This window comes from Condylura cristata, unplaced genomic scaffold, assembly GCF_000260355.1.
Source record: "Condylura cristata isolate star-nosed mole 26May11 unplaced genomic scaffold, ConCri1.0 scaffold00010, whole genome shotgun sequence".
NCBI classification, from domain to species: Eukaryota; Metazoa; Chordata; class Mammalia; order Eulipotyphla; family Talpidae; genus Condylura; species Condylura cristata.
Window position 1 is genome coordinate 18,788,914 of NW_004567111.1, and position 13,171 is coordinate 18,802,084.

Below are 13,171 nucleotides of genomic sequence, written 5' to 3' on the forward strand. Positions count from 1 at the left end.
TTTCTTTCTTTCTTTCTTTCTTTCTTTCTTTCTTTCTTTCTTTCTTTCTTTCTTTCTTTCTTTCTTTCTTTCTTTCTTTCTTTCTTTCTTTCTATGTTTTTGAGATATAGTTGACAAAATTACACACTATCTAAAGTGTATGTGTTGATTTATGTACACTTTGAAAGGCTACCCCCATTGTTAATAAACACATCCTCTGCCTCACATAATTTACTCATTTTCTTTTTAAAAGTATTTAAGTTCTGTTCCCTTAGCAATAAAAAAAAAGTTAGATAATCTAGATCAATTGTTATCAGTTGCTCTAAATTGGGACTGATTGATTCTACCTAAAGAATACAGAAACTCATGAGAAAAAGATAGTATAGTGGTAATGTATCAGATAGACTACTTATGAAAATCATTTTTCTGATCTTACAGGCAGATAATTATATATCATATTACTGAAGCTCTTCAAGAACAATATCATTGAGCAGTATCATTTATACTTCATATAACAAATACTTTTTAGCTCTTGCTGAGACATCTTTGTCATAAAACAGGCCTTTAGAAAATGATGGGATGACATATAGATTCCATTAAGGGATAAAGTAATATCACTTAACTTCTACGCTGTTTTAAAAAGCATGAAATTCAACCTTGGATTCAAAACCCATCTTTCCAACTTGATAGCAGTATGACTTGAGGAAACTAAAACATTTAATCTTTTTGAACCTCAGTAAAAAATGAAGTCACTGTGATTGAAGTCACTGTCATGTAAAAAGGGGGCACTAGATAAATAAGCTAGACTGTTATTTTTAATATCTTAACTGTAAATTTCTGTGAAAATTAATACTTTTTTTCTTCTTTTTTAATAGAAGTTGGTTCTTCTCTCTTGAGGCATCCATCTCCTGAGCTTTCACGGCTAATCTCAGCTCACAGCTCCCTTTCCAAAGGGGAACGAAATTTCCAGTGGCCAGTTTTAGCTTTTGTTATACAGCACCATGACTTAGAAGGTCTTGAAATAGCAATGAAACAGGCCTTAAGGAAGTCTGCTTGTCGAGTTTTTGCTATGGAGGTATGACTACTTTGATGGGATTTTTGATTTATTATAATGATTCTATTTAATGATGTCACTTTTCTGCCAAACACAAATGGCTACAAATTTTAAGACATTCCCCAGAGGAAAATACTATGCTGATGTCACAATTAAGCTTTCAAATTTATGACTGTAAAGATTTAGAGTTCATATTTAAGCCTTCTAAAGAAATTTATTTCTGCCTTGCTTTATTATTTGAATCCTGTCTTTTTTCAAAGTTTTTGGTATTGATAGTATCATTTCAGTTAGAAGAATTATGCAAAGAAAAGTGAATTTAATAATAATTCATCTGATTCTCTATTCTCTAAAAATGATAGTATTGCTGTCTATTATAAACTTACACACAGTCAATTCTTCTTTATTATGATATCAGAAAGCCTCTAAATTGATGGGAACAATATGAATGTATTCATTTAAGTGGTGGCCTATGTAAAACTTGAACATTCGGTGTTGATGCTACGTAGAATTGAGAGGAAAAATGTGCTTGTGTGAGTTAATATTAGGGTAAATTTTTGAAGTAGAAGGTGGTTTGAAAAGTATCTTGAGACTGTGTTTCATATATATTGTATTTCCTATTATTTTGTCTTTTTAATGAGAACCAAAATTACTATTTCTAGGTAAATGAATTTTCAGTGTAACAATGGTCAGATTTCCTAGTATCTTTCTTTGACACACATGGTGCTTACTGATTCTGATGTTTCTGAATAAGAAAAGTCCTGTAATTTTTTTCTTCATGTACTTTTATCTTCAACTCATTTAACTGTTGTTTATTCAGGCTTTCAATTGGCTTCTATGTAATGTCATCCAAACAACTTCTCTCCATGATATTCTGTGGCATTTTGTGGCATCATTGACTCCTGCTCCAGTGGAACCAGAAGAAGAAGAGGATGAGGAAAATAAAACAAACAAAGAAAATGCAGAACAAGTGAGTGAGAATTTATTCTGTACTTGTCCATACTTTTTAGAAGAGTGAAGCCCTCTCAGATAGTACAGTAATTTGCTTCAGGTCACCCACAGATTATTTAACCTAAAGGTAATGCATAAGCAGCATACTTACTGCATTACTGGTAAACTTTTTCTAGTTAACAAAGCTGTTATCAGTCAATTCTGATTTCCTATAAACATCATTGTCATGACTTAATCCACTGGAAGTGGATTAAGTGCTATGGCGTATAAAATAGGTTAATAGGCCAACATTATTACATAGCAAATCAGTCTGTTGATGTAACATTGCTATAAATAGTCCCTCAACTATGTCAGTGGTTATAATTATGTTATTATAGAATAATTATGTTTCATATGTGTAAAGAAATAAAAAGGAAACTTTAAAATATAATCACTAAAGAAGGAAATTTAAGGATCATATATTTGAAAAGAACTTAATAAAACATAAAAATGTTGTTTTGTATAATAATTAATGCTTATTTTAAAAAAGTCAGATTTTACTGCATATTAATGAAGATAGTTTTAAGCTATAAAAGAGCCTAAAGATATTATCCAGAATTCAACACTGAGAAGGAAAAAAAAAAAAAGTTGCAAAGAAATGTTTAAGAATGAGAAGGTTTAACATTAATTAGAGTTCGAGAAAGAAGAGATAGACAAAATGGAAGAGGGCCAACAGTTGTAATGTCCAGAATGGATTACTGATAACGGGCCATTAAGTCAAGTACCAGTAAACTCCAGCTAGAATAAAGAAAAAGAAATCATAGTATTGATGTCAGAGTGAATTACCTGAGTGCCAAAAGCAGAAGGTCTAAAGCAGCCACACAAAAGAACAGTGTATTTAAAGTAGGAGGAACAATAACCATAGCTGAAAGTTTAGTAACAACACTGCAAGTTAAAGATAGTGCACCTTTTTTCAAACGGCAGTCAAATGACATTTTTGATGTATTCAGAAAGTTACTGTCATTCCATTGAATCTTTGAAGAACAAGGACAAAATAAAGATATTTTCAGGAAAATAAGAGAAGAGGAATTGCCATAGATAGCTATCACCAAAGGAAAATTCTAATATACTTCAGGTGTAACATGTGACCTCAGATGGAAGATAACATAAAACAGTGGAGAGAAAAACAAGTGTAAATATGTAGTACAAACAAGTGTAAATATGTAGTACATCTTAAACACTGTTTAAAAGTGATAAGATATTGTGGGGGTGGTTTTGAAAACTTATTACTGAAATATACACAGCAGTACTACACACATCAGGATATAAGTGATTTATGTTTTTCAGGAGGTAAAGATTTTGATTAGCTTTAGAAACTTATGTGTGTGTAAAATAACAACTTAAAAATAAGTAGAGTTCAAAAAGCACAGAATTGAACCCACTTTTTAAAAGACAAACTTAAAATAGAAAAAAAAAAGCTATGTACTTTAATAAACTTCAGATCTAAAACATAAGGATACAAGAAGATTAGAACCAGAAGAGTAGAAAAATACGCTGGATAAATACCAGAATTACGAGGGTACAACTATTAACACCAGAAAAAATAGACTTAAAGACAAAATTATTAATTGGAAAAAGGAAGCTCTTTACAAATATAACAGGTTAATTCTGTACCTATATATGTGCCTACTAATATAGCCCTAAAATTACCAAGTACAGATTAACAGAAATTGAAATATAAGGGAAAAATTCACAATTACAGAATGAGATCATTGCAAACCTATAAATGGCTCCTGGTTGCCAGGTTGCAGTAAGACTACTTATGAGGAAGGGCTCTTTTCTGCACACACTAAAGACTCACCCTACTAATAGACTTGAGTATTCTAAAATTGATAAATATGGTATGTATCTGTTTGGTGATTTTATTGATGAGGAACCTCATCACTTTCACTTTAAAATAATAGAATTAAAGTTAATATAAGGTTTGGGTATGGTACAGTTTATTTACATTTTTGTTATGTGTTTATCTTTAAAGTATACTTAATTCTTTTCAATCTACTTAATATTTTTTTTGTAAAGAAAATTCTCTCTAGCACCCAAAATGATCAATTTGGTTTCAATTTCTGTCTTAGGAGAAAGATACAAGAGTATGTGAACATCCACTCTCAGATATAGTGATTGCAGGTGAAGCTGCTCATCCCTTACCACATACATTTCACCGCCTACTTCAAACAATCTCCGATCTTATGATGTCTCTCCCCAGTGGCAGTTCATTACAGCAAATGGCCCTACGGTAATTTTATATCTAAATAGCCTCAATACTTGGAGAAGAGATTATAGAGTATGCAAGCACAAAATGATCAGAGACCTCTTTAGTAAAATACAAAAGAATCTTTACATTAAGTGAATGGTGCCTCCCTCATTACTATCATAACTTAAAATTTTCCTTCTTAGCTCAAATTGTGCCCCTCTAAAAATGTGGGAAAATAATGCTTCAAATTATCAGTTTCTTACAGTCTTCCTCAATTCCTGCTTCTGTACTTCAAATCATTTGTTTCAGTGCTTCCCAGGAAATCTTAAAGGTTTCCAAGTAAAGAGAGGGAAAATGAAATTTCAAAACCAAAAATTAAAGTAAGGTACTGAATTCAAAGGAATCTTAAGATAAACTGTGCAAATTATCTCAAATGATCTTGAGGAGCATCACTTTTAATTCCAAACCTGTTGAGATTTTATAGTTGCTTTTACATTGTTAATACAGATCCACATATGAGACTACAAACATAAGTGAACCCCCCTTTGACTTTTATAAGAAATAGACTGATAGAACAGTTATAACTGTCCATCTCCCTACTAATAATGCCAACAGAAAGGAGATTTTATTTCTTCCTCACAAGATTTTTGAAGTAACAAGATATGTTCTATTCTGAGGAATTACTATGGAATTATAAGACTAACACATTTGAAAGACTTTTAGAGTTGGGATAATAGGTCTACAAAAATGATTTATTTCTTCTTATGTTTCTGTAGCCTTAATTTTAGTGTATCCAGTTTTTCTCTATTTAAAACCGTTCCTTGAAACTTATCCAAAGAAATTATTTCTTAAAAAAAAACTTAAGGACAATAATTTTGTTTCTATTTTTTTCTTTAAGAGTTCTTTAAATATTAAATATTTAAGAGTTCTTGAATTATTAACTGTAGAGTGCTTTTCTAGGAATTCCTGAGAAAATCCTGTTAAAAAATAATTTGATACATTCCTTATGCCTTTTTAGATGCTGGAGTCTAAAATTTAAGCAATCTGATCACCAATTTCTCCATCAGAGCAACGTATTTCATCACATTAACAATATTTTGTCAAAATCAGATGATGGAGATAGTGAGGAGAGCTTTAGCATCAGTATACAGTCTGGCTTTGAAGCTATGAATCAGGTTGGTCATTTAACGATTATTACTATTCAACAATTTATTGAAGGAGAACAGGAAGTTACTCATAAATGATGTAATTCTTTTATCTTTTATTATTATAATTGAAGTTTTACATTTGAATATTATAATTATTCATACTTTTTTTTTGGTAGGAATTGTGCATAGTAATGTGTTTAAAGGACCTAACCAGCATTGTTGACATAAAAACTTCAAGCCGACCTGCCATGATTGGCAGTTTGACGGATGGTTCTACAGAAACCTTTTGGGAATCAGGAGATGAGGATAAAAACAAAACTAAGAATATCACCATTAATTGTGTAAAAGGAATCAATGCCCGCTATGTATCTGTTCACGTAGACAATTCCCGAGATCTTGGGGTAAGAAAAGAAATTTAATTTACTATTCTTTTCAGATATGTATATTTATATATGAGTTTAGCAAAACAGATTTTCATCAAGACTTCCCAGCCAGACAGACACCACTATTTTACGTGCCCAAATCTTAAATCTAAAAATTAGTTAATATGACTGGGAGCACTATAAATGCCAGTTATAAATAGAGGTCTATTTACAAATTTATCATATCTATCTAAGCAAAATAAATATCTTCTCTGTCATTTTCTACCTCCATGTCCTTATTCGGGTTATTCTTTTGGCCTGGAAGTCTTCTTAAACTCTGCCTATCAGATTCTAAGAGCCCAGCAGAGATAATCCTGACCTTATACATCTTCAGTAAAAATTACTTTTTTCCCTTCACTGGATTCTTTTTCACTCTGATGACATTTAACTCACTTTGACCTATATTATAATTGACTTTAAGTTGTAATCCTCACCTATCCATGGCTTGGTGGGAGAAGTTCCTAGATTAACCTAAATAACATTTATATTCTCCCTAGCCCCTACCTCACATTTCAGTTTAATAAAGTACTCTTTTCTAAAAGACGTTGAACAATAGGAAAAGAAGCTAATTTATTTAAACATCAAAAACTAAGAAGAAAATAGCACCAACTGCCAAATCCTTATACTTATACCTTCATTCCTGAAAAGGCTATTTGGAATGTTTACGCTCAGAATGATGTCTTGTTAGGAGAAACAGTTAATGGAGCAACTTGAGCTACTATGCGCCGCTTCTCTCCTGTCCCATCCATGTAGCTCTTCTCCCAGAAAGGCCAGAGTGGTGGCGTTGGATCCCAGATAACGTGCATCTGATATGAACCAGGGCCACTTTGCAGTCTCACTAGACTTACCACAGATAGATGTCACACCTCCTTTCCATTAGTGTAGATTCAGCTCTTCCCTGGTGTTAAATAAGAAAAGGGGCTTAGTAAATATGAACTTAGTTTCTCTTCAGACCCAAAAGTTTCCATTGGCACACTACTTTACCTTACTGGAAAGTGAGGTACAATAAGTCAAAATATTTTTCAGTTATAGAATTCACAGCCCACCCCCTGGCCTGCCCCATAGTACCCTATATACAGCATTTGTTGTTTTGAATAGCATCAGCTTTTAGCACTCAAAAGTATGCAGCACAAAATGAATATGCCTTTCTGTTCTCCAAGTGCTTAACCTAAAACTCAGCCTTAGGGCCTCTGGTAACAACATAATTCTTAGTAGCAACATAATTATTTTTAGAAATTTAAAGTATTATGCTTCTACTGTTTGGTATATATTTTTTATATTAATGTTCCTGCCCTAATTTGACAAATATCTTGAGGGCATAGAATCATTCATTCTTACATATCTTTTCAAGTCTATAAAGCAGTCTGGATACATTGTGACACATGTTTGCTGGTTAAGCTTCTTTTACTTCTGAAAGCAGTGAAAATATAGTAATGAAAATGGGCCAAGAGCAGTTTCAACTCTGCTTTCAGCAGAGTTGCTGAAAGACTTCATGATCGAGATGGAATTTGAGTACCTAACCATTGGGCAAAAGAGAAAATGTCAGGTTGTAAGAGATTCCACAAGAAAGGCTAGTGTGCAAATTAAATGGGGTTTATGAGAATAAGACTAGAGTTTGTAACCACAAACTAGACAGCTATAGTGAGGTCCTAGGAAGAACCATAAAAGATAAGACAGAAGAGTTGAGGTGATATAGGAAGACCAAAAGAAACTATTTTAAGTTCTGGAGTGGAAATATGGTATAATAACTGTATAACTATATTGAATTGTCTGTTTTAGAACAAAGTTACCTCAATGACATTCTTAACTGGCAAAGCAGTTGAAGATTTGTGCAGAATAAAGCAGGTAATTGAAAATTTTCTCATTAAATGTCTCGGTACCTAGTCTTCACTAAATTCTAATTTATATGCTTCCAAAGTATTACAGAAAATTTTCTATTTACAAAAATGTCCAATTGACAAGTTGTCCATATGTCGGAAGGCTAATTTTGTGCTAGACTTCTTACCTGTTATTACCCTACATGTTTTCCAATAGTGAGAGTTTTACTGTACCTGCAGTCGTCCACCTTTCATCATGCATCTACAAAAATTCATAGACCAGTTCATAATTAAAACCTTAATTCACAGTTTACCTACATCTTGCATTAAAATATAGGTCATTATCCTTGAGCCTGACAGTCTTTCATTTGTAATGCTGCAGCTATATCCAGGTTGCAAATCAGTTTACAAATGAGCTGTCAACAAGTTAATTTTTACAAGGGTACATGCCAGGTTCTTGGTAAACTCACGCTTCAGTGAAACTTTATCAGAGCTGTTCTTGTGTGGCTGATTTAGCCCATAAAAGTTGAACAGTGTGGGTTTTTTCTTGTCTAAGTTATATTGAAAGAATGTGTTGAGATTATAGATTAAATTAATAAATTTAATTTATTGTTTGAGAATTTGGGAAAATAATTCTTCGCCATGAGATAATATGTGTTTATGCTTCCATATGAGGAGCTATGATTCTGTGGCTCTAAATCACATACACTGTAAACGGATGTTACCTCAAAAAAAAAATCTACTGAGGCTTTAAAAATATGTTTTTGTGGCCCTCCCTGGTGGTGCAGCGGGTTAAAGCACAGCACTGAGAAGCTAAAGCCACTTCTGCATGAGTTCGATTCCCGCCTGCCCCGGAGGTGACCACATGGTGCGGCAGACCTCTCCTGACCCTCCTGTTCTGCTCCCCACTCTGTCTCTAGTGAAGCCTCTCGCCGCTCCTACACCTCTGGCCTGTACCCCAGTTCTGTATGCATGAATAAATAAATCTTTTAAAAATATATGTATTTGTTTATGCTTAACTCTTTTTTAAAAAATTAATATCAATTTAAATGTCTGTATAAATAATGCAGACATCTTAGATCATTTTTTGAACATGAAATATCATTTTGTCAAGTAAAGAGTTTCAAAAACCATTTCATGCTACACTGAAATTTTAATCCTCAAAAAGTTATATTCCCAGTGAAATAAGCACTATAAAAATATACAGTTGCATGTTACATTTTTTCTTCAAAATAAAACATGTTAAGTAACCACATTAAAAATACTTATCTTGGGGCCTCCCTGGTAGCACAAGGATTTAAAGCATAGCACTATGAAGCTATCAGTAGCCACTGCAGCATGAGTTCGATCCCTTGTCAGGGAGGTGACCCACATGGCATGGTAGACCTCTCCTGTCCCGCCCACTGTTCACCTCAGCTGTGTATTTCAGCCAATCTGTCAATTCTGCACTTCTTTCTGTCTCTGGTGAATCCTGTCATCCTCCCCATACCCCACACCTCTGACCTATACCCCAGTTCTTATATGTATAAATAAATATTTTTTAAAAATACTTTAAATGGTGCTTTACTTTGAAGATAACACAGAACAGAACCGCATTTCTGACCTTGTGAGAATTTTTTCCCTATAGGTTAGTATGGGTAAAGTAAAGTCATATAAATTCATTTTTGTTTTAAATACACTTATTTATTTATACATACAGACTGGGGTACAGGCCAGAGGTGGTGGTGGAGGGGTGACAGGGTTCACCAGAGACAGAATGGAGAGCAGAACAGACAGATTGACTGAAATACACTGCTGATGGGTGCAGCGCATAAGACAGAAGTCAGCCAAGCCATGTGGGTCACCTCCCTAGCTGGGAACCAAACCCAAGCTGAAGAGGCTGCAGCCAGTTTCTTAGTGCTGCACTTTAACCCACTATGCCACCAGAGAAGGCACCGGTCATATTAATTTGTAATGACTTCACTTTTATAGGCTGTGCTGGAAATCATATCAAAATCAGGCCTGCATTTTGATTTTCAACTTCATCACTTAATGGAGTCTCCTTCAACTTCTTTTAACTTCTCCTTCATCTGAATAGAAGCTATTATATGACTTACCCTCACTAGGTTTAAATATGATTTTCAGTGTGAATAATCTAGTAAACTTTACTGTCTGTACAGTTGCTCTTTGAGTTTGCTAGTAGTGCTAAATCTAGGACAGTGATAAAAGAGTGATATAGTTGTATTAAGTTTCTCTCTCCTTTCTGCTTTATTAGGTTGATCTGGATTCTAGGCACATTGGTTGGGTAACAAGTGAACTTCCAGGAGGGGATAATCACATCATTAAAATTGAACTAAAAGGCCCAGAGAATACTCTGAGAGTGCGACAAGTAAAGGTACTAGGCTGGAAGGATGGCGAAAGTACAAAAATTGCTGGTCAGATTTCAGCCAGTATGGCCCAGCAACGGAACTGCGAAGCTGAGACTCTGCGAGTGTTCAGACTTATTACATCTCAAGTGAGTTCCCTTCTGGCACATTTTTAGCTCAGGATTAATTGAAAAAAAAAAATTGTTTCAGTAATATCAAATGGATAACAGAATACTTTGAAAAACTTGTAGAGATTGCTGGCTGTAATTTGCTGGATCTGTTTTTTTCTTGTCATAACCTAACCAGTTTGTATTTCATTTTATATTAATAATTCTGAAGAGGAATGATGTATAACAGGAATAACGCAATATCTGTATAAAATTTTTAGAATTAGTCTTCTAGATTTCTGCCATTAATTCCTCACATGTCTGTCTTCTTCAGGTGTTTGGAAAGCTCATCTCTGGAGATGCAGAACCTACACCAGAACAAGAGGAAAAGGCACTATTATCATCACCTGAAGGAGAAGAAAAAGTATACAATGTATTTACTTGTATTCTAAAAAATATTTATTTCCTTTTTTTGGTTTCCTTTCATTTCAGTGAAATAACCCATGTACTGCTGTTTTTAATGTATATGTGATATTAATTTATATATAATTAATAGTTTTACTTTAACTATAGAGATGGTGGAGTTTGAAGAAAGAAATTACTATATGTTTTTATATTTAGCTGGCTAGTATTGTAAGTAACAACAAATCTTGTTTTATACCTTGGGCTATTGTGCTCAAATGTTAGCAGTTGTAAAGTTTATTTATTGTTTTATTACATCATTCACCATCAGTTACCTTCTCCTTCCTTCATTTTATCTGTCCTTTTCAGTCCAGCTCAAAAATATGGTCTTTTTCATTAACCTCTTTTAATGTCTTCTCCCAAACAAAATGCTGGGGGAATGTCTTCCAAACTTCATATTACTCTGTGTAGCTCTTCTTAGTTTGTCTCTTACACTTACTTTCATACATGCTTATCTCTTCTACTGAATCATAGCCTCTTCAAAACCAAGTACATTTCTGATTTATCTTGTATCCATCATAGTGTAAACATACATGTGTTCACTAAACTTTCATTGGAATAACCTGTTCTTTATACTGTTCTTGAAATTGCTTCTGAAATACAGATGCTTAACTTATTTGGTCTAAATTAAAACACTTTATATAATAGGGAAATTTTATCTACTGAATAAGAATGTGAACTCTGCGGTTGCTCTTCAAGGAGTTTTGGAAATATCAACTATTAGTAGTTCAAAGCTGATTGATAATGTTCTTCTACTCTTCAAGAACTTTTTTGATTTTTGTTTGTTTTCTCATTTACTTATTCTGTCAAGTAGAGGAAAAGGAAGTTTGGAAATTTCCAACCCTATTGATTTACCTGTATGGATAACCAATGCATCTGGTTGCAAACTTCACCTCTTTGATGGATACTAAAATAGTGATAGTTATATAGATAAAGTCTTTAAGTCTTTTGTGACTTTATCAAGAAGATTGAACCCAAGACTCATTTTTTTAAACAATAGTTTTACGGCAGTTTCCTTCCCTATTAAATAGGCAAACATCATATTTTACAATGTGGGGTTGTTACAAAGGTTAAATCTAAGCGAGCAAGAGAAGAGAGGACACATGTTTATACATCTACCTATCACCTAGAAAGGTATCATGTACTTATCAATAAAGCACTATAAAATTTTAGCCTTCATTTTTTTCTTACAATATATCATTTCATTATTGCTGGGGGTAGAATAACTTAATACCCTCATTATCCTTCATTATCCTGAGCTTTCCTTTTAATCAAATGTCATTTTCTTATATAACTCTTTTAAGTAATCTTCACAATATAAAAATAGATTTATTAAAAGTAATCCAAAATCACTAGGTTAGAGAAATCCATGAAAACATAGTATTTCTTGAATTTCATGAATTTGGAAACTTTTTATATAGTCACCTTATCTCACAGTATTTCTTCAAACTCTACCCTTCATCTTAGTGCTACAGACCGCATTAAATAATTTTTTCTTATAAAAATACCTGCAAAATTATGTTTCAAGATACTTTAAAATGTCCACTATACAAATTTTATTCAAAGGAGGCATCCTTCTTGTTTTTTTTTTTTCTTTGTCTATGTAAAGGCAACATCAGATGCTGACCTGAAAGAACATATGGTTGGAATCATATTCAGCAGGAGTAAACTGACTAACTTACAAAAGCAGGTTAGTTAATAGCCATTCCATTGACTTCATCAGGTTTTGTTTATCTTTAGGGAATAGTGTTTTCCAAAATTTATGAAGGCATTTTTATGCTGACTTTTTTATAGGTCCTATAGAATGTGTCTACCTTTTTCTACAGAGAAAGGAGTATGTTGGCATACCTGCCTCACTTTAAAGATTTTTGTATGAATATTAGCTTTCTTGGTTTGCCTCTCTTTATTATTTCTCATTTTCAACTGGACAGCTTCATTTTGGTGTCATATGCCCAGATATATAAGATTTCATTTCCATTGCCTGTGTTCCTTTTACCACGTGTTTTTGGTTGTTAATTGATTATTTTCCAACCAACTGCAGTGTTAACTAAACAGATGTTAATATTTTTAAATTATAAAGAGATAGGAGAGTGGCACTGAATTATTCAGATAATTGCTTAGGTGACATAAAAATTAGCAATTCAGAGTCAAATAAAATTCTGGTTTTAAATTAACTTATTTTAACCATAAATACCATGACATCTTTTTAATAAATAGCATAAACTTATTTATGGTCTATCTTCTTAGTAGCATTTCATTGAATCTTAGCATGTCACCTGTGAATATGCTTTTACTGTATAGATTACTAAAAAAATTACACTGCCAATTAAATTATGAATATCTCCAATTATAAAGCATATTGTCAATAGAAAAATTAAAATCAGAGGGATATATGCCATAGAAGTGATAACATGAGGTGATTTGTTTTTGTTTGATGTCTTAAAGCACAGACCTAGGCATTGATAAGTTGTTTGTAGTTTCTATATAGTAGTTAATCCAGATATTTATATTTTTATTCATGGTTCCCTCTTTTCCTATATTTTTAAGATGAATTAAGAGAATATCATGATGCAAAATTAAATGGGAGGAAGAGTAGTAAGTTGAATAGCATTCAATATACTTGTCTTTATTTTTACTGTGCCTTATAAATCAGACTTAC

The 13,171-nt window shown here is 32.9% G+C and overlaps 1 protein-coding gene across 5 annotated transcripts in view; it reads left to right on the forward strand.

Annotated features, from left to right (window-relative positions):
- Positions 1 to 13,171, forward strand: part of MYCBP2 (MYC binding protein 2, E3 ubiquitin protein ligase) — a 190,414-nt gene that overhangs the window by 158,911 nt on the left and 18,332 nt on the right. For 4 of the 5 annotated variants that reach the window (XM_012723218.1, XM_012723217.1, XM_012723219.1 and 1 more), the window contains 9 exons: positions 855 to 1,054; positions 1,851 to 2,000; positions 4,093 to 4,253; positions 5,230 to 5,386; positions 5,536 to 5,760; positions 7,561 to 7,626; positions 9,853 to 10,092; positions 10,385 to 10,483; positions 12,122 to 12,202. In XM_012723218.1, coding sequence (XP_012578672.1) covers positions 855 to 1,054; positions 1,851 to 2,000; positions 4,093 to 4,253; positions 5,230 to 5,386; positions 5,536 to 5,760; positions 7,561 to 7,626; positions 9,853 to 10,092; positions 10,385 to 10,483; positions 12,122 to 12,202 — 1,379 coding nt within the window. The remainder of the gene's footprint in view (positions 1 to 854; positions 1,055 to 1,850; positions 2,001 to 4,092; positions 4,254 to 5,229; positions 5,387 to 5,535; positions 5,761 to 7,560; positions 7,627 to 9,852; positions 10,093 to 10,384; positions 10,484 to 12,121; positions 12,203 to 13,171) is intronic. The other variant, XM_012723216.1, reaches the window with a different exon arrangement.